At 39.7% G+C, this 24,688-nt stretch overlaps 2 protein-coding genes across 3 annotated transcripts; one reads left to right on the top strand and one right to left on the bottom strand.

The window, feature by feature from the left end:
* Positions 1-2,775: 2,775 nt before the first annotated feature.
* m-cup (ankyrin repeat protein mann-cup) lies at positions 2,776-24,313 on the bottom strand. Of its 2 annotated transcripts, XM_090115634.1 has the most exons (7): positions 24,188-24,301; positions 23,843-24,047; positions 18,693-18,912; positions 15,278-15,803; positions 7,007-7,176; positions 5,793-6,505; positions 2,776-4,422 (listed from the first exon to the last, which is right to left on the bottom strand). In XM_090115634.1, the coding sequence occupies exons 2-7, from the start codon at positions 23,995-23,997 to the stop codon at positions 3,534-3,536; spliced, it is 2,673 nt and encodes an 890-aa protein (XP_089971760.1). In that variant the 5' UTR covers positions 23,998-24,047; positions 24,188-24,301; the 3' UTR covers positions 2,776-3,533. The 2 variants fall into 2 exon arrangements, with proteins under 2 accessions (XP_089971760.1, XP_089971761.1); XM_090115635.1 differs by having other exon boundaries at positions 3,663-4,422; positions 6,193-6,505; positions 23,843-24,313.
* Positions 9,043-10,041, top strand: LOC149898439 (uncharacterized). Its single transcript, XM_090115636.1, has one exon. It carries the CDS (start codon positions 9,043-9,045, stop codon positions 10,039-10,041), a length of 999 nt encoding a protein of 332 aa, XP_089971762.1.
* Positions 24,314-24,688: the final 375 nt, after the last annotated feature.

Here is a 24,688-nt window from a genome sequence, read left to right on the forward strand (position 1 = left end):
ATGAACAAGAGTGTATGTAATGTATTTTATTTGTAATGTGTAAAGGTACTTATTTTATTGATATTAGTATTGGAGTTTTTTACGATAGATTTTAAATAATGAGCAGGTATAACTTTATTACAATTATTTATGGGAGTTCACTGCACCAGCGCTCCTGAGGACGAGCCGCCTCTGAATGGGACCGATTTTATAATCCCCATATAAAACTCTTTGATCAAGCTATAGATGTACTTTCAATATTGCCAATTATTATTGCATGTGCAATCGGCATGATACGTACATCAAGGCTGTAGTAAAATCTGATTGAATACCCATTTCTTCGACAAGTACAGTGTAGTACAGTGTAGTGTGGCAGGTGCAATGACAAATGAATTATAGGTAGTTCTTTAATTCAGTCTGGCATTCAGGCAACAGCGAGTTTCAGTCGTGTACTGTTCATGAAGATATTCCTCTAGGCTCTATTTATACTATAATACAAATATTTACATAGAAATTTTTGTATGTCGCTCTATAATGGAGACAGAACTCGTATCGACTTTTTGTCTGTAGCTTTTTATCTATTTTACTCAGTCAAAACAGGTGTGTGAAGTTGACTTTATGGGGATTTAAACAATTAGGTAATTTGTCTTCCGATACTGGACCTGGCATTTCCGAGCTTTTTGCTTCTCATTTTAATTCAATATTTTCATGTAGTGACCAGCAGGTATTAACCGCGGATAATGATATATATTCACAATTCTCCATATACGATATCGAGGTAATTGAGAGCCATATTCTAAAATTGCTCCGTTCCCTCGATCCTAGTAAGGGCGCAGGACCAGATGGAATCCCGCCATTTTTTATTATTAAAACCAGCAATAATCTTTCCTTTCCGCTCAAAATCATATTTCAGAAATCCCTAGAGTCTTCTATTTTTCCAACCGCGTGGAAGACAGCAAATATCGTCCCTATTTACAAGAAAGGCGATAAAGATGATGTCAAGAATTACCGTCCGGTTTCTCTACTAAACACTTTCTCAAAAATATTTGAACGCGTGGTACTATCCGCCGTTACTCCATACTTTAGCAACCTTATCAATGATTTTCAGCATGGATTTTGCAAAAATCGGTCGACAGTGTCAAATTTACTGCACTATTCAACATATATCAGCGAATGCTTAGACAGAGGCTCTGAAACGGATGCCATATACACAGACTTCAGCAGTGCATTTGACAAAGTCGACCATACAACACTGTTGGTAAAATTGAAGAATTATGGCTTCCATGGAACTCTTATCCAATGGTTTCATTCTTATCTTCGCCATAGGGTTCAAAGGGTGACCATGGGTGGATTCAGGTCTCGTGAATATATTGCGACGTCAGGGGTTCCCCAAGGGTCACACCTAGGCCCGACTCTTTTCTTAATCTTTATCAACGACATTTCTAACTGCATTAGTTATAGTAATTGCTCAATCTTTGCCGATGACCTTAAACTTTATCGTAGTGTGAACAATTCTGATGACGCATATCTTCTGCAGCATGATATAAATGCTATTCAAGTCTGGTGTAAGAATAATAAAATGGAGATAAACGCTGACAAGTGCCTTCACATAAAATTTTCTAGAAAAAAGAATTCTTTTAAATCAGCTTACACGATTAATCATAAACCTGTTAAGGAAGTGTCAGTAGTTCGTGATCTAGGTGTATTATTTGACAAAAAACTAAACTTTTCAAACCATATTGATCATATATGTTCTAAAGCTTGGCAGATGTTAGGTTTTATAAAACGGAATACAAAAGATTTCAGAAAAGCAAGTACGATAATTTGCCTATTTAGTGCCCTAGTTCGTAGTCTATTAGAATATGCTAGTACGATTTGGAATCCGCATTATCAAATTCATATAGGCCGCATTGAACGCCTACAGAAAGCTTTCACAAAGTACTTAGCTTTTAAGGATCACCGTATCTCGTATAGGGCAGCTTATAAAGATAGACTGGATCACTTTAAATTAAACTCTTTGGAAAATCGCCGTCGTTTACTCGATTTATATACATTGCATAAAATTATTCATGGGAACCTTAGCTCTAACCTAATTATGTATTTGAATTTGTCAGTTCCACGCTCTATTCCACGTTACGGTGTTTCTAGTACTTTTTGCCCAAGTTTATCCCGTACTAATTTAAAAAAGAATAGTCCATTTAATAGGTTAATGAAAACGTACAATAGTGTTACCAATAAAAGAAATAGCTTACAACAACATAGTAATAACGTTGACATTGACATCTTTCACGATAATTTTTATAGTTTTAAAAATAAAATAGTAAATTTTATTCAGTGACTGTGTTGTATTTTTGATGTATTTGATGTATTTGACATATTTTATTTTATGTGTTTTATGTGTTTTTATTAATTTGTATTGTATCTTATGTGTTAATTGAATTGCCATGTTTTAATTGAATTTTATATATTTTTTATTTCATGGATATTTAAAATTACAAAATTTTAATCATGTTATCATTGCAGTATTAATTTGATGTATTCTTGATAAATTTTTAATTATGTGATGAATTTTATGTTTTATATTTAATTTTTTTCGTCAATGGATGATAAATTTGATTATGTATTTTTAGACTTTTAAAACTGAAAATTTTAAGACATTTTTTTTTTATAATTGTTGTATACGCCTGCTTTATGGCCAATTCAGTTTATGAAATAATTATTAATGTATTTCTGTAAATTGTATTAATTGAGTCATTATTGGTGTGTCTAATAAATAAATAAATAAATAAATAAGAGCTAGCGCACACGAGCAACTTTGTCTCCGCAACTATTTTGTCTCTCCCATCAATTTGTATGGGGAGTTGCGTCGCTACGTGCGCGCACTTTCATACTAGCCCATAGGTGGGAGAGACAAAATAGTTGCGGAGACAAAGTTGCTCGTGCGCGCTATCTCTAAGAAATTCAATCTCTGTCAATGATAGTTTCTTTTTTTGAAAAATAAAACGATTTACTTAATATTTAGAAATATCATTTTATTATATTAATCGCCAACTTTTGGACGTAAATATTACAATACAGGGGTTTTATGTATACATATACAACTAATGTAGCATTGTACTACAATGAGTCATTCTAACTAATAATTTACAATTTTACTAAGGTCTAATAAAAATAGTACATAATATGAATAACAACTTTTTACTTAAAATAAATAGAAACATAATTCTGATGCCTTACAAACATGTTTTAAATGTCTTACCAGGTACAGAATACATTTTAAAGTGATTAAAACTAGTATTTTTGTAGGGAGATTAAGGATACGGTTTTCCACAATTTTAAGAAACTAACAAAATACACATAACACATAAATAGTTTAAGATATAGTATGAAAATTACATCAACATAGAAGAAATCTTTTACAATCAACAACGATTCAACATAAACATCAAGTTCCTAAACGATAGTTAAAATACTGAGACCAATAACGATGAACTCCTCCGTTCAAACTCTCCAACCGACGCGTCTTCGAGCACGCGATTTAAATTTTGGAATTATTAGGCGGAATACAATGGTAGTGTTGCAACGTATGGCGCGGGTCGGGTCGGGTCGGTGCGGGGTCGGTGCGGTGCCGGTGCGGTGCGGTGCCGCTGCGTTGCGGTGCCGCTGTGGAGCGGTGCCGCTGCGTTGCGGTGCCGCTGCGTTGCGGTGCCGCTGCCTTGCGGTGCCGCTGCGTTGCGGTGCCGCTGCGTTGCGGTGCCGCTGCGTTGCGGTGCCGCTGCGTTGCGGTGCCGCTGCGTTGCGGTGCGGCGGCCTAGGGCCGGTGCAGGTCGAGGAAGTCGTGCAGCGTGCGCGGCAGCGCGGCGCGCACGGTGGCCAGGCGCGCGGGCGGGCAGCCGGCCAGCAGCGCGCGCGCCGCCAGGCACGCCAGCGTGGTGTGGCGCAGCGGGCACACGCGCGAGCCGCGGTTCAGCGCCACCAGCTCGAGCGCCGAGTCGCCGAACTTGTTGGGCTGGTCGAGGTGCGCGCCGCCCGCCAGCAGGCACTCCACCAGCTCGGTGGAGAAGTTGTACGGGATGGCGGCCACGTGCAGCGGCGTAGAGCGCGCGCGGTTGCGCACGCGCGGCGCGGCGCCGGCGCGCAGCAGCAGCGCGGCCACGGGCACGCTGGGGAACACGGGCGCGGCGGGCTCGTCCGCGAAGTACGTGGAGCGCACCACGTTGAGGCGCGACACGGCCAGGTGCAGCAGCGTGTCGCCCGTGTGCGCGCTGCGCACGTCGGCCGCCACCAGGCGCCGCGCGGCCGCCTCCAGCGCGTCGCGCTCCAACTCGGAGCGCGCGGCGCCGAGCAGCAGGTGCAGCAGGTGCGTAACGCAGCGCAGCGCGCGGTCGAACGTCTCCGCCTGCTTCTTGTGCACGGGCCGCGCCGACAGCGCCTCGCGGCACTCTGCGGGCAAGCGGGGCGTCAGCGCAAGGTTAGCAATAGTACTCACTTCAGAGTGCTGTAATACCTTAGCTACTGGCGTAATAAAAAAATGTTGTAAATAAAAATTGTTCCTCGAAAAACAATCTACAAAAATGGTCTGATATAATTTCTTCCTAAAATGATAAAAAAAATTATCGAAATATAAATAGCTCTAATTTCTGAACATTTTCACTTATAACTTTTTTATTTATAGTTCTACGACAAAAAGTTACTGGACTAAAGTTGTAGAGAATTTAATTTGCAACAAATAATGCTAACAATGTTTTTTTATAAGATAAATAGTACAAGTGATACATCGTAAAAACCATTTCAACCACTATTTTCAAGATGGCGGCCGTGGGACAAGGGTGGCGACCCCACAAACTTGGTTTTAGCTTCACACTGACCTCCCCTACACATTCAAAAAATAAAATTGCGTCCTCTAAAAAACGTAAGATTTGGTCTAAAAAATGTAACATTTCAATGGACTAAAAAAGGTTTGATGTCGGTGCACGGGCTTGATACTAAGTGCTTAGTGCTTGGCACCAACTACAAACCTATTTAATAAATAGCACAACTAAATAATATGTAATTAACAATATCAAATCTTTCTTATTTTTTACTTTTCCGTTTTTGAAGTCGGCTGTTTTTAACGTTTTTAACGTTGTTTTTAATTTTATTTAATACGTTTTAGTGTAATTTTCAACACGAATCAAACGAGCCCAAACTCGATAAAGTTGAGTCAATATATTACTGAGTTCCTATGGCCACCTTCCGATTCCATCATCAAATCAGCTCTATGTTATGATAATGTTTCATCGCTATCCAATTTACATACGTATACAAAATTTCAGCTCAATCGGTTACCGGGAAGTGAATAAAAGTTACTTGCTACACTAAAGTGACTCAGACTCAAGTCATCGAGATCAGACAAAAATGCTCATAAATCAGACATTTGTAACCACATTTAACATACCACATAAAGGCCCACTTAATACCTGAACAACATGGTTTTCGTGGCGGGATGTCTACCTTAACTAATCTGGTCACTGTCTCTGTACTCTGTTGATTTATGTGATAAACACATTTTTTTGTGTTCATTTTAAAGATTTCGGGGGACGACTTTTTTTGGTGCAACTACAAACAAAATAAGTTTGACTATTTAGAATATTATATATAGAAATCTTTCAAATGAACACAAAAATGTGTTTTTTTTTAATCGAGTGCCAAGTTCACATAGCCTATTCAAATCGATGAAATAATCATGCAAACTGGAATCGATTCGTGTTGTGTGCTCGAGCACGCGCAGCAGGTCGGCGAAGCGCGGCAGCAGCGTGTGTGTGTGGGCGTACCGGGCAGCGGGGCGGCGAGCAGCTCGAGCACGCGCAGCAGGTCGGCGAAGCGCGGCAGCAGCGTGTGTGTGTGGGCGTACCGGGCAGCGGGGCGGCGAGCAGCTCGAGCACGCGCAGCAGGTCGGCGAAGCGCGGCAGCAGCGTGTGTGTGTGGGCGTACCGGGCAGCGGGGCGGCGAGCAGCTCGAGCACGCGCAGCAGGTCGGCGAAGCGCGGCAGCAGCGTGTGTGTGTGGGCGTACCGGGCAGCGGGGCGGCGAGCAGCTCGAGCACGCGCAGCAGGTCGGCGAAGCGCGGCAGCAGCGTGTGTGTGTGGGCGTACCGGGCAGCGGGGCGGCGAGCAGCTCGAGCACGCGCAGCAGGTCGGCGAAGCGCGGCAGCAGCGTGTGTGTGTGGGCGTACCGGGCAGCGGGGCGGCGAGCAGCTCGAGCACGCGCAGCAGGTCGGCGAAGCGCGGCAGCAGCGGCGGCTGCGGGGCGCGCTCCAGGCGGCCGGCCGCCGCGTCCAGCAGCAGGCGCGTGAGCGCGGCCGCCGTGTGGCACGTGTCGGCGTGCAGCAGCGAGTCGCGCGCCACGCGGATGCGCAGCGCCCACGTCCACAGCTCCACGCAGCGCTGGTAGCGGAACGCGTCCGCGTACGAGGCGCCGCGCGACATCAGCCGGAACACCGTGTCCTTGTGCGCCGGGCCCAGCACGCGCGCCGCCACCAGCAGCGCCTGCCGAGTTATCATCGCGATTACGAATCGCTAACACATCTATTTATTTATTGAATACGCGCTTGACATCTATTAGCAAAATGCTAATAGATGTCGAGATCGTTTTATGCTTAAAACATAAACAGCCGTACAAATAAAAACTTGCTTATTCATAGAAATAGTTATGATTAGAAAAAGAATAAGAATGTCATAATTTTTTACTAATAAACTTGGAATTACAATTGGCGCGAAGCGGCAACGTAGCAATTCATTCACTTTACAAGTTACGGAAAACATTGAATTTGTCTATGGATAAGCCTAGGTGCTGTCATTTTGACGCTCGATTGACTTCCCTCGAATTTATTGTCGAAGTGTCATCGTATGTTCTGTTTATTTATTTGTTAATTATTATTGGAAATGATTTAAATACATAGAATCGCTATCTTAAAGAAAGCTATCAATATCTGGAGAACACAAGATAATCCATCACCGTGCTGCCTCGAGATAGAGTCGCAAACCGACCTGCGTGCGCAGCGCGTCCATGTCGGTGGCGAGCAGGTCGAGGTCTGCGGGCGAGCGCCACTCCTGCGCGCCGCCCAGCGCCGCGCGGCCCGCCTCCAGCAGCTCCGCGTCCGCCTCGCCGTCGCCGCCGCACTGCTTCTCGATGTACCCGTCCGCCGCGTGCCGGATCGCTGCACACGCACCCGCCCCGACCTTCATTAGCTATTCCGATCGATTGCACGCTTGGAGCGTTAAGCTTTGATCTGGTGATCATGACGCACAACGCTGCGGTATGCGCCCCAACGCAGCGTCACGACGCAGCATTTACCGTCCCTGAGGAGAGGTGGTCAGTTGATTTGCCGCAGCTACCAAGGTAGACGTGAACATGAACAATTTTTCTGTAATTTGTGCTTTGCTTGAAGAGGAGGAGGAAGAAGAATTTTTACTGCTTCTGAATAGACAAAGAAACTCTCCGAGGAACATGTTTTTACATTGTCTTCGAAATTCTATTAAATTGTCTTCGAAAAAATTCATATTGTTATTCGACGCTCAAGTAAAAGAGGTCTCGAGTTTACGAGACTTGGGTGTTATAGTCGATAAAAAATTGGATTTCAGAGAGCATATTGATCACATAACCCGTAAAGGGACAAGACTTGCGGGATTTGTGATCCGACAAACTAAAGCCTTCAAGGATCCAGAAATTCCCGTCATACTCTTCAATTGTTACGTTCGCTGTCTGCTTGAATATTGTAGTCAGGTCTGGTGCCCATCTTACACAGTCCATGTCAATAGAATTGAAAAACTTCAAAAGAAATTCTTATACCATCTTACGTATACCAATAACCTCTGCCGACGCTTAACCACCTATAATTCTAGGCTTGAACACTATAATATGACTTCCCTAGTTATAAGGCGTAAGTCAGCGGACATGGTTTTCTTATACAAGGTTCTTCATGGTTTGGTGGACAGTCCTGATCTGCTTGGTCTCCTAAATTTGAACGCGCCAAGAATTGGTTCCCGTATCCACACTCATAAGACCTTTAACTTAAATCTATGTCGCACTAAATACGGCCAAAATTCACCTATCAACCGTATGTGTACTTATAACACTGTCTGCCATGAGCTCGACTTGTTTAATGCATCGGTCAGTACAATCAAAAAATTTTTCTTTTCTCTAACAAATATAATATAATATTATGTTTTAATTGTTATTTTTAATTATTACTAGCGGTCCGCCCCGGCTTCATATTTACGTTTTCTCTACATAAGAACCATCCTCGTACTTCAAAGAATATAATAGAAAAGAATAATCGAAATCGGTTCAGCCATTCACACGTGATGCCGTGACAACGCGAAACGGGTGCAGATCCGCCGCCTTTTTAATTTTTATAGCTCCCGCCGCGCAGCGCGTCGAACGCGGCAACTGATACACAAAAATAATCCTTATGGCATGATTCTGTATTCACGCGCGATGACTTATAACGTATTTCATGTATAACTTTGGTGTTTCTACACCGATTTACATGATTCTTTTACTATAACCTGCCCAGGAGTATGAAGAATAGTATGAAGAATAGTATAGTATGATTCGACGTCACGGATGTCAAACTGTGCGCAATAGTCTACTGTTGTATTTAAAATAAAAATAGTGTAAACGGTTTAAAAGTTTTAATCTCAATGTTATGTTGAAGTGCTTTTTTTAAATTTTCATATATTATGTTGGCAAAGTTGAGTGTTCAGTGGAAATATTAAAAAACATTAAAGTATAATTGTGTAACGGATCAACTGAATTAAAACTACCCCTCAACTAATTAATGTGGTACGTGTTTGAAAGAATCAAGTTAATATATAGCCCAAATTAATGCATCTGTAGTAAGGAAGGTCTGTAATTTTGATTTTCTGGAACCATAGCATTAATTATATTTGCGTATGAAAAAAGTAAATAAACACTGATCAGCTGGTTATAATCAAGGCTAGCTCCATCTGTTGGTACTGACCGGCTTCAAGACTATCGACATCTATCGATATTGTGCAGAACTACTTAAAAATAATTGATAATGCCTAAGTGTGGTGGATGCGGTAAATTCTTATCGCCGGCAGATGCCGCTAAATGTGATAAATGTAAAGGCGTCTATCACCGTGCCTGTGTGGGCTTATCTATTACGGGAATAACACCGACGTTATGGCAGTGTCCCGAATGTAAAAAAAATATTGCACGTGATAATTCATCCGACACCCCGGTGAGGCGACACGATCATGTGCAGAACACCTCTCCCTCGCCCAATAGCACAGCCGGTCGGGATGTTTCAGTGAACTTTTGTCTGGAACTAAAAAAAATCAAAGAGGAGATATTGCGCGAAGTTCGTTGTGAATTTAAGACGCTGCATGATGAGTTGGCGGAATTTAGGTCCAGCATGTTAGAGTACGGCTGTCGTATCGGTGCCCTGGAGGAACGCATGACCGTCCTAGAAAATATGCATATGCAGTCGTCTCCCGAAAGCGCATCCCAGAGTTTTAATAATATTATTAATCAATTAAAAAGCGACATTAACGACAGAGATCAGGAACTATTGGCGAATGACATTGAGATTTCTAACTTGCCCGAGACCAGTGGAGAAAACCCAATACACACGACTATCTTAATTGCTTCAAAAATCGGAATCCAAATTGAACCGCACGATATCGTGTGCGCTGAGCGTATCGGAGCGCGGCCGGCAGAGGGCGCGGCGGCCGTGGCGCCCCGTCCGCGGCGGCTAGTCGTGCGGCTCGCGCGCCGACAGCTGCGCGACGATCTGCTGAGGAGTGCACGCGTGCGCCGCGGCGCCACCACTGCCGACTTGGATATGACGGGCCCACCCAGGCGCTTCTATATTAACGAACGTCTCACTAAATTTAACCGCCAGTTGTTTCGGATGGCGCGCGAAGCGGGCACTAGTCGTGGTTGGCGTTATGTCTGGTCAAAGCGGGGTCGCATATTCGCTAGAAACAAACCCGACGATTCTGTATGCTTTATCCGTTGCGAAGAAGATATACAACGTATATTTGGCGCAGCATAATATAGAGTTGATCATTAAATCAATTATTAAAGTTTTTAGTGCAAATAATATAACTCATAGAATTTTACGTTTCATCTTTGTTTTTAACCGTTACTCTGTAATATTGGTATTGTATTCTTGTTATATTATCATATTATTCTTGTTATTGCTTATATACCTTCAGATTATTATTATCTTAATGGAAACAGTATTAATAATATGTGTACCCTGCAGTGCCTTGCCTACTATAAAATTACATTTTTATACATATATCTATATAAAACTTTACCATAATTGTTCATGCGATAATTCCTATAATGTTTGTTTGTGCCTTATATTGTGTTGCGCGGCTGTAGAAATGTTTATTTACTACTTAATAATATTGTCAGTCTATTTGCTTAAACATTTCATTTATTCATTGTTAATTGGTTTGTTTATTTATTACTTGTTACCACTTTTGAACTACTCATTTTATAAGGAATTAAAATATTTTTTGTTATTGTTATTAAAACTTTATATTGTGGAGTATCTATACGATCATCCTTTTTTATTTGTCTCAATGTACTTTTATTGTATTGTTATGTTTAATATTGTTGTGAATTGTGGTATTTTCCTACTATATTATATCATTGTTGAATTATTAATAACAGATAATATTATATTGTATAAACGTTTTGTATCGCATAAGTGCATTGGTATAGATTTTACATATTACACTTTTCGCCACAAACTGAACCTTTATTTTTTAACACCTGTTTTTATTATTGTGGTGCAATTAATGATATTGAGAAGATACAATTTAAATGAATATTTATACATACTTTTATACATAATATATATTTCTATTGCCATGTTATCGTTTTATATACAACATTTAACTTTTTATTATATTTATTACCGTTTTTTATTATATTTATTTAATTTCATGTTATTATTATTATTATTTTTAGTGAGTAACATTAGCAATGGTGTTGAATAACCTTATAGTTGGATTACATAATGTGGGTTCACTGGGCACATTTCATGATGACTTTATTGCGATGGTAGTGCGATATAATTTTGACATTTTCGCCATCAATGAAACGTGGTTACGGGCAGAAGATGACGGTCGCGCTCCTGTTGTTCCCGGATACCGACTGCGGCATGTCCCGCGGCCTGCGACGGTGCGCTCGGGCCGTGGTGGCGGGGTAGGTTTTTATGTCAGGTGTGGTTTAAAGGTAAAAACGATAACCATCCCAATTAATCCAAACTGTGAATCGGTTGAACAAATGTGGCTGAGGTTAGTGGTCAACGGTAAACATATTGCGGTGGGAACAGCCTATCGTCCGCCGTGGCTTAATCTGGATTTGTTTCTGGATACTTTGACTGACACAATAAGTGCACTTGATAAAGTTGATCATTGTGTATTGTTGGGGGATTTCAATGTAAATATGATAAATTGTAATGATTCTAAATCTTTAAAAATAAATGAATTTCTTTCTTCCTTGAGCCTTTCACAGCTTGTTTCTGCTCCTACCCACTTTACTGAAGGCAGTCAAACTCTAATCGATTTAGTTTGCACGGATTTGCAGGCTAGGAACGTTACAGTCGAACCATACAGATCTAGTCTTGGTCATTCTGTCGTTATGTGTGAGTTTAACATAAAAAGAAATAGATTAAAACCTTATGTAACTAAATTCCGTCCTCTTAAATGTATTTGTCGAGAGAGTTTAAATAAAGACCTGAGTAAAATAGATTGGAATAATTTCATGCATCTGGACTCAGTAAATGCAATGGTTGAGGCTTTCTCAAAGTGCATTATTGCGCTGTTTGATTTACATGCACCCATTAGGACAATCTTTTTCAAAGAGCCCTCACATCCCTGGATTACTGACACTATAAAAACCATGATGAAATTACGCGATGCCGCTTTATCTAAATATCGGAAATCTAAGACAGATTCTAAAAAGGATTACTACCATCAATTGAAATCTCTCGTCGTGTCCTCTTTACATAATGAAAAAGTAGCTTATTTTCGTTTTAGTATAAATGATAAAATAAATGAACCTCAGGTGCTTTGGAAAAATATAAAATCTAATGTTTTACCTCGCAAACAACTAAATGAGCTCCCACCACATCTGTCCTGCCCCAATCAAATAAATCAGCATTTTTTACAAGTCCCAGGTAGTGCTATTGTAGATTCAACGTCCTTAATGTTCTTCGACTCCCATCTGCACAGCGAGGCGGTTTTTGAATTAACAACTGTTTCTGAAGACACTGTGTCAAAATATTTGCTGGGACTCGCGTCGAACGCTGGGGGTTGTGATGGAATAAATTTGAATATGCTGCTGCTTACTCTGCCTCACACCTTGAAACCTATAACACAGATTATTAATGGCTCCATTTTGACGTCGACGTTTCCCGATTTGTGGAAAAAAGCATTGGTTCGGCCTCTGCCTAAGAATCGTAACCCTGTTTCATTCAAGGACTTGAGGCCGATAAGTGTTTTGCCGTGCATGTCGAAGGTATTGGAGCGGGTTGTTTGTAGGCAACTTACGGAGTTTATTGAGAACAATAACTTGCTTCCCGTATTTCAGTCTGGTTTTAGGAAATGCCATAGTACCACAACAACTCTGTTGGACGTAACGGACAATGTATTGGCCGCTCAGGATAAGGGTATGTGTACCATCCTTGTGCTGCTTGATTTTTCCCGAGCATTTGATTGTATAAGTATTCCTTTGCTTCTGTCGAAACTGCGTTACTATGGCTTTAGCCATAGCACAGTACACTGGTTTCACAGTTATTTATACAACCGTCAGCAGAGTGTCGAAATCAGATTGGATGATGGTAGCTCCGTATTTTCAGATTTTGGTCTTCTTGATAGAGGTGTTCCCCAAGGCTCTATTCTGGGCCCCATCCTATTTATTTTATACTCGGCCGATATAGTTGATTCAATAAAAAAGTGTAAGTTCCACATTTATGCCGATGATACTCAGGTTTATATTTCTTTCTTTCCGAATGATTTTGATAATGCTATAAAACACTTGAATGATGACCTTTCACGTATTGCAGATTGGGCTGACACAAATGCTTTGGTGTTAAATCCTGATAAGACAAAGTATATGTTATTCGGTGCAAAAAAGTATATCACATCTATGCCACCTTTTGATGTTAAAATCGTAGGTAAGACAATCCAGAGAGTTTACGAGGCGCGCAATCTAGGTCTTTATGTAGATAGCTCACTAAGATATGAGAAACATATCACTAACACAGTTAGTAATTGCTTTTTCCGTTTAAAAACTTTGTATAGAGTGCGTCCATACCTGTCGGAGGACCTTCGAGTGCGTTTGATAGAATCTTTGGTTCTATCTAAACTTAATTACGGTGATACTGTCTACGGTCCACGTCTCATGGCCAGAACCGAAAGGCTCGTACAAAGAGTACAGAATGCGTGTACGCGCTACTGTTACACAATTCCACCTCGCAGTCACGTCACGCCATTCTTAAATAATCATGGAATTCTCAAGCTAAAGGCAAGGCGCCAATTGCATCTGGCGTCTCTTATGTTTGGGATTATCAAGACGCGTACGCCCATTTACCTTTATGAAAAGTTAAACTGGACAACCAATAATCGGGATGTTGCGTGCAGAAGTTGCGCTCAGCCACTTATTATTCCTCAGCATAGATCGACTACTTTTAGAGGCAGCTTCCGCTATGCAGCATCAAAAATATGGAACGACTTGCCCCCACCGATTAGGTTATTGGTTAATATTAACACGTTCAAGAAACACCTTAAAAACTACTTGATCGATGAGCAGCGTAGGATAAGCTAGTGTCCAGTTTCTGTTTCTGTTTTCGTGTTCTGTTCTCTCACTGAATTTTATTATTATTTTTGATGTGTTTGTAGCTTTGGACAATGTTCTTTATTTTGGGCCTGCGTGTAATTTAATATGATATAATGTAATGTATATATGTACCTATATCTGTTTTATTGTATTATTTTATTATATTATTTTATAATTATATGTGATATTTATATATATATGATTTTCATACACTCAAAATGCACTACCTACTTATTATAAACACTATTTTAATTATTATTATCATTGCGTCGTCTCACGTCCGTGAGTCGGATCTTAAAGGGATCTTGTTGAAAACCAGCGCCAGGCATAATATGCCTGGCACATGCTGAACTTGGTCCTTTTTGGCGATACGGGGGCACTTTCATATTACATTGATTTATTTTTTGTTTTATTTTATTATTGTTTTCCATTTCTTTTTTGTATGTTTTTGTTTTGCTTTTATTAATGTTTTGTGATGATTGTGTCTTACTGATTGCCGAATAAACGTATTTTCTTTCTTTCAAAGAATAATTGTGCCAAATTTAGTTAAAATCCGTCGGGTAGTTTTTGTTTCTATAACGAATATACAGACAGACAGACAGACAGACAGACAGACAGACAGACAAAAATTTTACTGATTGCATTTTTGGCATCAGTAGCGATCCCTTATCACCCCTTCATAGTTTTTTTTTAAATATATTTCATGTACAGAATTGGTCTCTCTACAGATTTATTATAAGTATAGATTATAAGTGTAGGTTTATATAATTGTTGCATGTTGTGTTCGCTCTTAGAAGGCCGTCCAACTAAAAGTCACAAAGATTATGATTGTATTTTCACCATTTCTTAATGTTGGAACGTCCAGTTAGCGGACCAAATAAATAAAAAAAAAAAAAAAAATATTGTCAACCCGTGACGTAAACCCACACACCGCAGCGTTGAATCGAGAATGACGCCGCGCTGTGCGGGAGTACACCTCCCCACTTCACCGCGCTTGCCCTTCGCCGCTGACGCATACTGCGACGGAACAAGAGAACATTCTCGACGTTTTTCATATGATTGAGTGTCCGGCATCGCATACCGCATACCGCAGCGTTGTGCGTCATGATCACCAGACCAAAGCTTTAGACCGACCGGACGCGGAGTGGACGTTGCCGAGCGTTCCCCTTTGCCGAAGGTATGAGGTACGACGGGAGCTAAATATTTTTTAAATTGCATGAAATAATGCAACTAATTTGCAAAATAGAAAAAGTCCTCCTTTAAAATTGCAAAAAATATTTTTCCGGTTGTTTCTTTCTGTTCTAAACGTTTTTAGTTGATGATAGAGTTAAGTAGAAAAAATATGAAAAAATTTTTGCCGAGGAATTATTCTGTACCTGTACTGTTTTTATTTGACAATGAAATGCTTAACATGACAAGGTTGCGGTGGTTACCGGTGGCCTTGCGCCAGGAGTGCAGCGCGGCGGCCACGTCGTTGAACTCGTCGAGCTGCGTGGCGCCGAGCAGCTCGTAGGCGTCGGCGCGGCGCTCGGCGCCGTAGCCGGCGGCGCCCAGCAGCAGCGCCACGATGGGCTCGGCGCCCTTGAGGCAGGCCGTGCGCAGCGCGTCGTCGCCCGCGCGCGACGCCACGTGCGGCGACGCGCCGTGCCGCAGCAGCAGCGCCGCCGTCTCCAGGCGGTGCTCCTGCACGGCGTAGTGCAGCGCCGTCTTGTGCTGCATGTCGCGCGCGTCCACGGCGGCGCCGCGCGCCAGCAGCAGCGCGCACAGCCGCGCCGACTGCACCGAGTTGATGAGGCACGTGCCGCCGTTGTGGTTGGGCCGGTGGATGTCGGCGCCGCGCGCCACGAGGAACTCCACCACGTCGATGTGCGTCATGAAGCAGGCCGAGCGCACGGGCGTCGAGCCCGAGTCCGAGCCGGCGTTCAGGTCGGCGCCCGCGTCCGCCAGCACGCGCAGGACCTACCCCCACGCCGCGAGACGCTCGTTCAATGTACATCTCGTATTGCGGAACTACTTCTACTTTGGAATTCGATATTGAAAGATATAAGATTGCTCATTGTTAGTAACATTCAAGTTTAAGGAAATAAACAGAAAGTTCATATGTATACGCAGTTGTATCATTGAAATTGGTGTTCACAAAGAAAACGTAGATGAAAGCCATCAGCGATGTAGAAAGAGGGAGTTTTATTCACTAGGTTTTAATTTTTGATTCGGCTAAACTGTACTTTATAGGGCGTCGAGTTGAGAGTCGTAATTTTTTTTGTGGAACCTATGGAACCTAATCTGAAATTTCATTTGACGGAAACTTTTAGTTTTTGTGTTACGATTTTTTTGAAAATCGGAAAATTACTATAGAAAGTTACTCCATCTTGTTTTTTTTTACGTATATATTTTATTATTTTGACATTGACAATGTCACACAGTACCTGCTCAGCGTGATTCACGTACAACATTTCTAACCATTACGAGCGTTCATGCCTTAGATCAGATTATAGCCGGAAATGCTGATTTCAGAAGTACGAAAAAAATATAGCTTATAGTTTTTAGTAATTATATTTATATATTATTATTTGCCACTTCATAATTTGTTTCTAGGCTGCAAAACATTCTACATTTTATGTATAGATTTTAAATTATAAAGGTTTTTTCACAGGCCGTTTTTGGAATTCATGGTCGAAGCTTTACGTATGTTTTGACGCTATATTTCAATTAACCGATTAATTAACTAGTTCTTGGCTGAAAAAAATACTCCAATATATTTAATTTTCATTAAAAAACAATCCACTCAAACACGCATATTTTTGTAGATTTTCTAAATAGTTGCGCGTGATTTTTGTTTTAAAATGCGTTGTATTTTTTATTTTATTTTTTTTTGTGTCTACATTTCTAAGTGTTTAATATTTAATAATATAATAATAAAATTTTAGGGAACAAATGTGTATTTTTTTTACAAAGAATTATTTAAAATTGCTCGAAATACGGCTTGAAATGAACTCGCGCCACAGTAGTACAATATACATTATAGTAATATTGTGCCCGCGCGGCGCTCAGTAACGGCCGGTACTACCTATATTTCTTGCTCTGTGGCATGTCTGTGGCCAGTACGCGTTGAGCGGGAGAGAGTATTTTGTTTAACTTTTTATGAAAAAGAAAACGCTCCAAACTCGAAACCACAGACATATATTAAGATAGACTACGCGAGTGTATGTACTTCCCGTGTCCAAACTAAGTTTATGACACTTACTTGACGCTGGCCTACACTCAGTCCGCGCTTGCAGTTCGCCAAGGAAAGACGTGAAGCTGAATAAAGTAAAATGCCGAATTGCGCCGTTATAAACTGTAGAAACTCCACAGCTGTGAGTGGCCGAGTTATCGGAGATGTTTTCTTCCACCGGTAAGTAATTTTCTAATCAGAATATGCACTATTTATTTTAAAATCAAATAAAGAATATCTGTGGAAAACGATCGTGACAAACATGGATACCAAATCATACGGAATGATTCGGAATACATTGCGGCTTTTACTTGGCACGGTAAAGATCGCGTCGTATGATAATAAGCAATGAATAGCGTCTTCTCATTTTTCTGTTCTCATTTTTCTGTCCAATTTTGTGGTTAGTGATGTTCATTTGATGCAACAGTTCTCGATTCTAATCGATTTTATAATCGAACAGAAAAATGATAATTTGAAGGAGCAATTTTTCAGAAAAAAAGGCATAGATTTTTTTTGTCATTTAATACGACTTGACCTAGAACTTTTAAGTATTTTAATACAAAGATACTAAAAATAAATATTATGACATGGACGCCATTAGTTAAAGTGTCATCTTGGGAGTTTTTTAAGAAAACTCCTTATTACTTAGACTATGTTTGTTTTTTCAGTTTTCCAAGTAACCCGAACATAAAAGAAAAATGGATCGATGCAACGGGACATAAAGATTGGTTTCCAACAAAATATAGCACAATTTGCTCTAAACATTTTAGTGAAGCCAGCTTTAGCGGTAGCTCGATAAAGCGAGCAAGATAGTACGATGGGATAGGACGATACTAGAATCGCCGCGCGAGTGGCGTCCTAATCGATTTAGCGTAAAATGAAATTACCATCACTAAAAAGCGCTCGTGACGTCATAACGCGTCAAGGTCAGTACAAAAAATATGACACGCTTGGTTTTCATACAGATCGCGGTACTTGCGTTGTCTACTTAATATAATATATCTGTGCTCGAAACACAATAGGTTAGGTTATGTTAGAGTTTTTTTTAACAATCGAGCGGAGCGTCTCGCATTGTTTTACGAAAATAAATCGCCAAATTTGAAACTGTCAAAACAATAACTATGCGTAACCATTGAGATATACATATGGAGACGACACCGCCTACATCACTTATGTTCCGCTCAACATAAGCCATATGGCTTAACTGCATGCTCATTTTTTATTTGTTTTAAAGTGAAACGCATCAAATATGCCTTCGTGTATGTTACGATATTGCACAAATAATACAAATAATGTACCTAACTAGATAATAATTTTTAAAACTTAGTTAGAGCAAAAAAATGGCGCACACATTTTGTTCGTGGTGTCTCCTCCATACGTAGTAATATTATCTCAATGTGCGTAACAAAATAAAAATGGCGTAACTTCCTATACTTATTAATTTTCCGATTTTCAAAAATTCGTAACTCTAAAAATATAAGTTTCCGTCAAATGAAATGTTCCTTAAGACAATAGCTAACCACAAAAAAAATTACGACTCTCTCGACGCCCCATAAAGTACAGTTAAATTTTCGAAAATTTTAAGCATTTACGGCTGTATCTTTTGATTGTGTCGAGTAGGAAGGGTCGCGCACCTCGAGGCGGCCGGCGACGGCGGCGCACCAGAGCGGCGTGACGGAGTGCGTGGAGCGGTCGTCGGGCACCTCGTACACGCCGCGCTGCTCCAGGTCGGCGGCGCACACGTGCACCAGGTACTCCACCAGCTCGGCGTTGCCGCGCCGGCACGCCACGAACAGCGGCGCGCAGCCGTCGCGCGTGCGGCTCACCAGCGCGCGCCGCTCCTCCGGCCGCAGCCTGCGCGCCCACCCACAACGTACACAATACACATCACGAGTAGCTCATTTATTTGTTACTTGTTACCATCATTATCGTATCTGTCTCTATTGTTATCTTGTTGCTTTCTTTGTAATATTCAGTTATTATTTTCTGATAGTTTATGTGCGTGTTATTGTTCGCGAATAAATACTTGTTTATGAATTGCAAATATGTATACATACAAAAAGTACACACACACACACAAGATTTTTTTTCTTGAGATTTAACACCACTTTATTAGAGACTAGAGTGTTAATCTAAAACCTTATATTGTAATTCACTAATATAGAAACTAATACCAAATAGTAAAAATTCGATCGCGAGGCGGGATTCGAACCCCCATCTTTCGCCAGATTTTGACGAAATTCTTTAAAAAGTTTACATTAAGTATATGTATTTGATTTATAAATCATTTGATTTGAATGCTTAATTAAACTAAATACCTACAAAATTCAACAAAAAGACTTTCCGAAAATAGCATAACAATATTATAATGTTTGTTGTGTTAATATATAGCCTATAACCTTCCTCGATAAATGGGCTATCTAACACCGAAAGAATTTTTCAAATCGGACCAGTAGTTCCCATACAAACAAACAAACAAACTCTTCAGCTTTATAATATTAGTATTAATTATTAATTATGTCCCCTGTACTGTGTGTGTAATGTACAAATGATTAACTGCGAGGCGGTTGGTGAAATGTGTAAATGCAGGCTTTTAAAAATATATTTGTCTAGAAACAGATTTATATAATGTAATAATATAAGGGGAATTATAAAACGAGCGAACAAAAAAAAACTTTGCGACTGATGATGACATACTGTTTTAATAACTTGAGCGGTATGAATTTGACTAAGCGAAAAATTAACTAAACTGACGACGAATATTGATTTATAATAAAATCCAGAACGAGCTTACAAAAAGTGGATTGTGATAAATCCATTTCAGATATTAAAATTTTATCCGAGCGACTGCATTACTAAGTGAGCGACTGGAAATACAGAGAGGGCAACTTCAATATTAAGATAGATTCGATTTTTCTAAGTGAGGTTATACTTAGCGAACTACTAAAAAGTTCACTTTGAGCAAAGTTTTGTAAGCTGCTTTATTAATGATTATTGGTTACTGATATTCTATTTGAGGGCTTATGTTTTTTATTTTGATACGCTTTTTTAATAAAAACTACAGATTTTTAAATTCGCGCGAATTCGAATGGGGGCGGGGCGACGAATCGTTGCAGTCAGGTGAGTTGGGAGTTGGTTTTTTTTTTTAGTTGACTGAAGCGTCTTATTTTATTTTTTGTTCATTTGATTGAAATAAATGCATGCATATTACTATTTTTACGGAGTACATTGTTTTAATTGGCTCGTCTTTAGTACCTTTACGTTTCGCTAGAGCGTTGATTTTTTTTTAAGTTATAGTTCTAAGTTTGTTAATTAATTTTGGAAAGTTTCAACTTGCGGAAACCATTACTTTTCAAGATATAATTTTTTGAAATTCAGAAAATTTGGTTATTATTTACGACGTTTTTGACAGCTGACGTTTCGTTCACTGTAACTAATGACTGATTCCTTTAATAAATGTGTTTTTACGGTTAATATAAAAGCGCAAATTAAACAATTATGTATTAAATCAAAAATATGATATAAATATGTATATTTTACTTTACAAATCTAATACGGTAAATATCAAATCTAAAAAAAATAATATATGCAATAACGAAACGTGAGCCCATTTTGTGTGGCGAGTGCCAAAAGCGACTTTAGGGTGATTCCCACTCAACCAAAAAAAACTACGTAGGTTAAAAACTATAAAACTTTTATTCTTAATATTCAAATAGGTAGCGAGGAGCGAAGCGACGAGCGTGTTAGGTTAACCCTTGAACTGCCAGAAGCGACTTAAGGGCGATTCTCAAAATAATTTTCATTCTCGATTTTCACAAAAACTACGCATTTTCGTAGAAAAAGAAAAGCAGTTTATTTTGAAAAGTCACTACCCGCTATCGATTAGACACCTCAAAATAATGAAATTCGGGGATCACGAGTCGTAGTGTTAGGTTGCCTTATATTTCAATAATAAAATTTCTCAACTAATAGAATAGTGTTTCTTCAAATAGTTATTTCATATTATTTTTATTTTTTAAATGTGAGCTCATTATACTCTGCTCATTAGTGTATTTTTAAAATATTATGAAGCTGCTCATTTTGTATTTTAAGTAACTCAAATTAATGTTTGTAAGTTGCTGTTCTGTTGATTTCTCGTCACTCGCAGTCAGTCGCTCACTTAGTAATTCTATAACCCAAATTAATTAATTTTGACACTTAGAACTGTAATTTACAGTCACTCGTTTAATTGCTACCCATAATATAATATAGTATAGTATGTAATATGTATGTATGTATAGAAACTAGTTTTGGTTTTTTTATAATGATTAATAAAGTATTTAGATGTATTTATTGCTTTTAGTTTGAATAATATAAATAAATAAATATTTTGGGACAATTTTCACACACGGCACAATCTGATCCCATACTAAGCTTTCGCTTGTGTTATGGAAACCACATGGCTGATAAACATACATATATGTAAAGAATACATTTTTCTTCTGTCTGTTTATCTGTTGTGTGTTGTGACTTGTGTGTTTGACATTTCAAAGTGACATTGAGGCTCTGTATTATAGATTGTAGAATTTTCAAGTGGATTAAAGGCTTTAAATGTTGTTTTTTGATTACAACAAAAAACGCAATTGTGTCTTTATTTCATTCCCAATATTATTATCATTATATAATATATATAATTTTAAATGAATACTTATATAGATAATTAACACCCAGACACAGAACAAACATGTTCATCACACAAATATTTGCCCGGGTGGGAATCAAACCAGTGGCTTGGAAGGCAGGGTCACTACCAACCAAGCTAACCGGCCAGTCAAAGTCAGTTTATTGATTTCTATCTCTTACTGGGACATAAGCTGCATTTTATGAAAATGTTTCAAATGAAATTAAATTGTTATGGGTTTATGAGTTGAGTTATTATTAGATGTAGGTTTCACTTTTGTACATCTCAGGTATTATTGTATGGAGACTGGAGACTTCTACTTTATGACACCAAGTTGTTTTGCTTCTGACATTGTTAATTGCCTTAACATGTTGCCTTTTGCCATTATTCTTTAAGTCTGCATTATAGTTACTGCCCCCCTAGTCAAGTGGCTTTCTGTTAGCATAGGCTGTAGATAAACGTATCTACAGGTTACGTCAATCTCATACATTCGTAGTCTATTCTATTGAACGCTACGCTAACAGAAAGCCACTTGACTAGGGGGGCTGTTACACTTACTAAACATGCAATTGTGACCTATCATCTAATATTATCAGCTGTAAAAGAACTTCAAAGGAGCCATCACCAAAAAAAGTGTGTGTGCCAAGCACACAAATCAGAAGTGAAATTTCGGGTTGACTTTAGAAACGTGCGGCACGAATTTCGGCGCGATTTTAATTTTTATCGATCGATAATGATGCCCCGAAACATACATTAGCGGCTTTTCGTGCGGAAACGTGTAATTACAGAGAAATCTTTTTTTTTAATTTTTGAGATTATGTTCAAAATTGTTTGAGTTACATTGACAAAACTACAAGAATTGTGTTTGAAAGAGATAACAAATGTCTTAATGTACATATTAAAAACCATAGTTCATTCAAAAGCATGTTGCTGAGGGGACAACAATTCATACGGGTTATTGGCGAGCATATGATTGTTTGGGGCAATATGGGTATGTTCATAAATAGTTAATCACTCAGACCCAGACAACCCATTTGTTGCCTCTGACCCATTTGAGTCCCAGTGGCATGTTGTAAAAAGATTTTTTAAAAAAGATAACTATAACCACCCAGCAAACTTCGGTGATAATATTATAGAATATGTGGAGACGATGGGTGGAAATAAATAAAATGGATCCATTCATTGCCATTGTAAATTGTATCAAACATGTATACAAGATTTGAAAAATAATTATTTAAAAAAAATGTTTTTTTTGTATGTAAGTATATTGCACACAAATTGTTAATCACAGAACCGAATCTGTCCACCCCGATTCCACGTGGTACTTGTCTGTCATACACTAGAGTGTATTAAAAAAGTCGGAGGCGCGGAGGAGCGTGGCGGCCGCGTGTGCTGAGGAGCAGGCAGAGTCAAGCGAGCCGGAGTGGCTGAGGCTGGTCGCCAAAGGCGACCAAAAAGCCGAAGCTACGAAGGCGAGTGAAGACTCCTGCCTGCAACGAGGTACACGGGGGCAAGCGCCACGTTCTGCAGCGCCGGAGCAGTCAAGAAATCCCATAATCTTCGTTATATTTCTAACTACATCACTACATAGTATAAAACAAAGTCGCTTTCTCTATCCCTATGTCCCTTTGTATGCTTAAATCTTTCAAACTACGCAACGGATTTTGATGCGGTTTTTTTTAATAGATAGAGTGATTCAAGAGGAAGGTTTTAGTATATAATTTATTAGGTTTAAGTCAAAGCGGGCGAAGCCGCGGGCGGTAAGCTAGTATAAATATAATCTCAAAAAAAATTAAAAAAAAATAGAAGGGGGGGTTTCCTCACCCCCCCACTTTATAGGGGGTCTCCTCTTACCTCCCCCCTCCCTTTCCCTCCCCTCCCCCCCCCTTAATTCGTGCCGCAAATTTCTAAAGAAATTTTGGTAGGATTCAAAGATATCAAAATCATTGCCTTACTTCATGTCGTGACGGTATTGACATGACGCGACCTTGAAATTTTTTACCCTCAACGTGCCTAAAGAAGTTTCACTTCAAAACAAAACATATGTAGGTAATTAAAACCCATTCATTAATGTATATAAATAGTCACTGTACATAGATCTCTATAGAAGGTAAAAGTGCCCACCTCTCGAGCGTGGTCCGCACTTTGGCAGAGAGGCGCGCTCCCGGCGCGCTGTGCTTGCACTCCTGCATGAGCTCGTTGAACACCAGGTCGTACTGAGGCGAGTCGAGCCCGCTCTTCTCACCGTTTTCGTCTTCCCACATCTTGTCGCCGCACATTCGCTTTTACACACTGTTTTTCGTACACACCTTATTTAACAAAACCGTAACTAAAAAACAAAGAAAACAGGATTTCAATCTACGAGATCGGTTAAGAATGTTTGCGCTCATGCGCTACCTACACAACACATCAATATTTAAATATGCACAAATACAGCATCGTACAAAAAGCATCAACTAATCTATTTACGATATTTTAAATGCGCATTAATTTTTAATTGCGTTGCGTTTTCGATTTTAGGCGATTATTCATCTTTGATTTGATCATATTCTGCAAAAATAATAAAGTACTGGTACTCGGCACTCACATCAATCCGACATTGACATTTTTGAGTTGTGAATGACAGCTAGACCCAATTGATTCCTTATATTCTCCCTCTACGTTCCTTATTCATTGGCTAGACCACAGATTGACAACTGTGAGCTGTGTCAAATAAGCCTTGCAAATGAGCCCTTGGAGCCGGCTCAAGAAGCTTTTTTTTTATTAGCCGACTTCAAAAAAAGGAGGAGGTTTAGGAATGATATGATATGATGATATGATATGATGATTAGGAATGATAATGTTTTGGAACCGAAGCCGTACTTAGTCAAATGACCCCCTGGAGTGGGGAAAGAGAGGGGATTACAACTCTCGATTTTTTCCCCTTGTCCCCATGATTTTTGTACGGCGTTGCGGAATAATGGATTAAAA

The sequence above is a fragment of the Colias eurytheme genome, chromosome 23 (assembly GCF_061535395.1).
Source record: "Colias eurytheme isolate Ceu_HAF_F1 chromosome 23, ilColEury1 Martin Lab GWU primary, whole genome shotgun sequence".
NCBI lineage: Eukaryota > Metazoa > Arthropoda > Insecta > Lepidoptera > Pieridae > Colias > Colias eurytheme.

Excerpts from the sequence above, each read along its gene's own strand:
- LOC149898439 (XM_090115636.1), top strand. The coding sequence starts at position 9,043 with ATGCCTAAGTGTGGTGGATGCGGTAAATTCTTATCGCCGGCAGATGCC.
- m-cup (XM_090115634.1), bottom strand. The coding sequence starts at position 23,997 with ATGTGCGGCGACAAGATGTGGGAAGACGAAAACGGTGAGAAGAGCGGG. Across the intron at positions 7,177-15,277 it reads CTCCTGGCGCAAGGCCACCG|CGATCCGGCACGCGGCGGAC; the intron begins GTAACCACCGCA and ends GTGCGTGTGCAG. Across the intron at positions 4,423-5,792 it reads GCTCGCCGCCCCGCTGCCCG|AGTGCCGCGAGGCGCTGTCG; the intron begins GTACGCCCACAC and ends GCTTGCCCGCAG.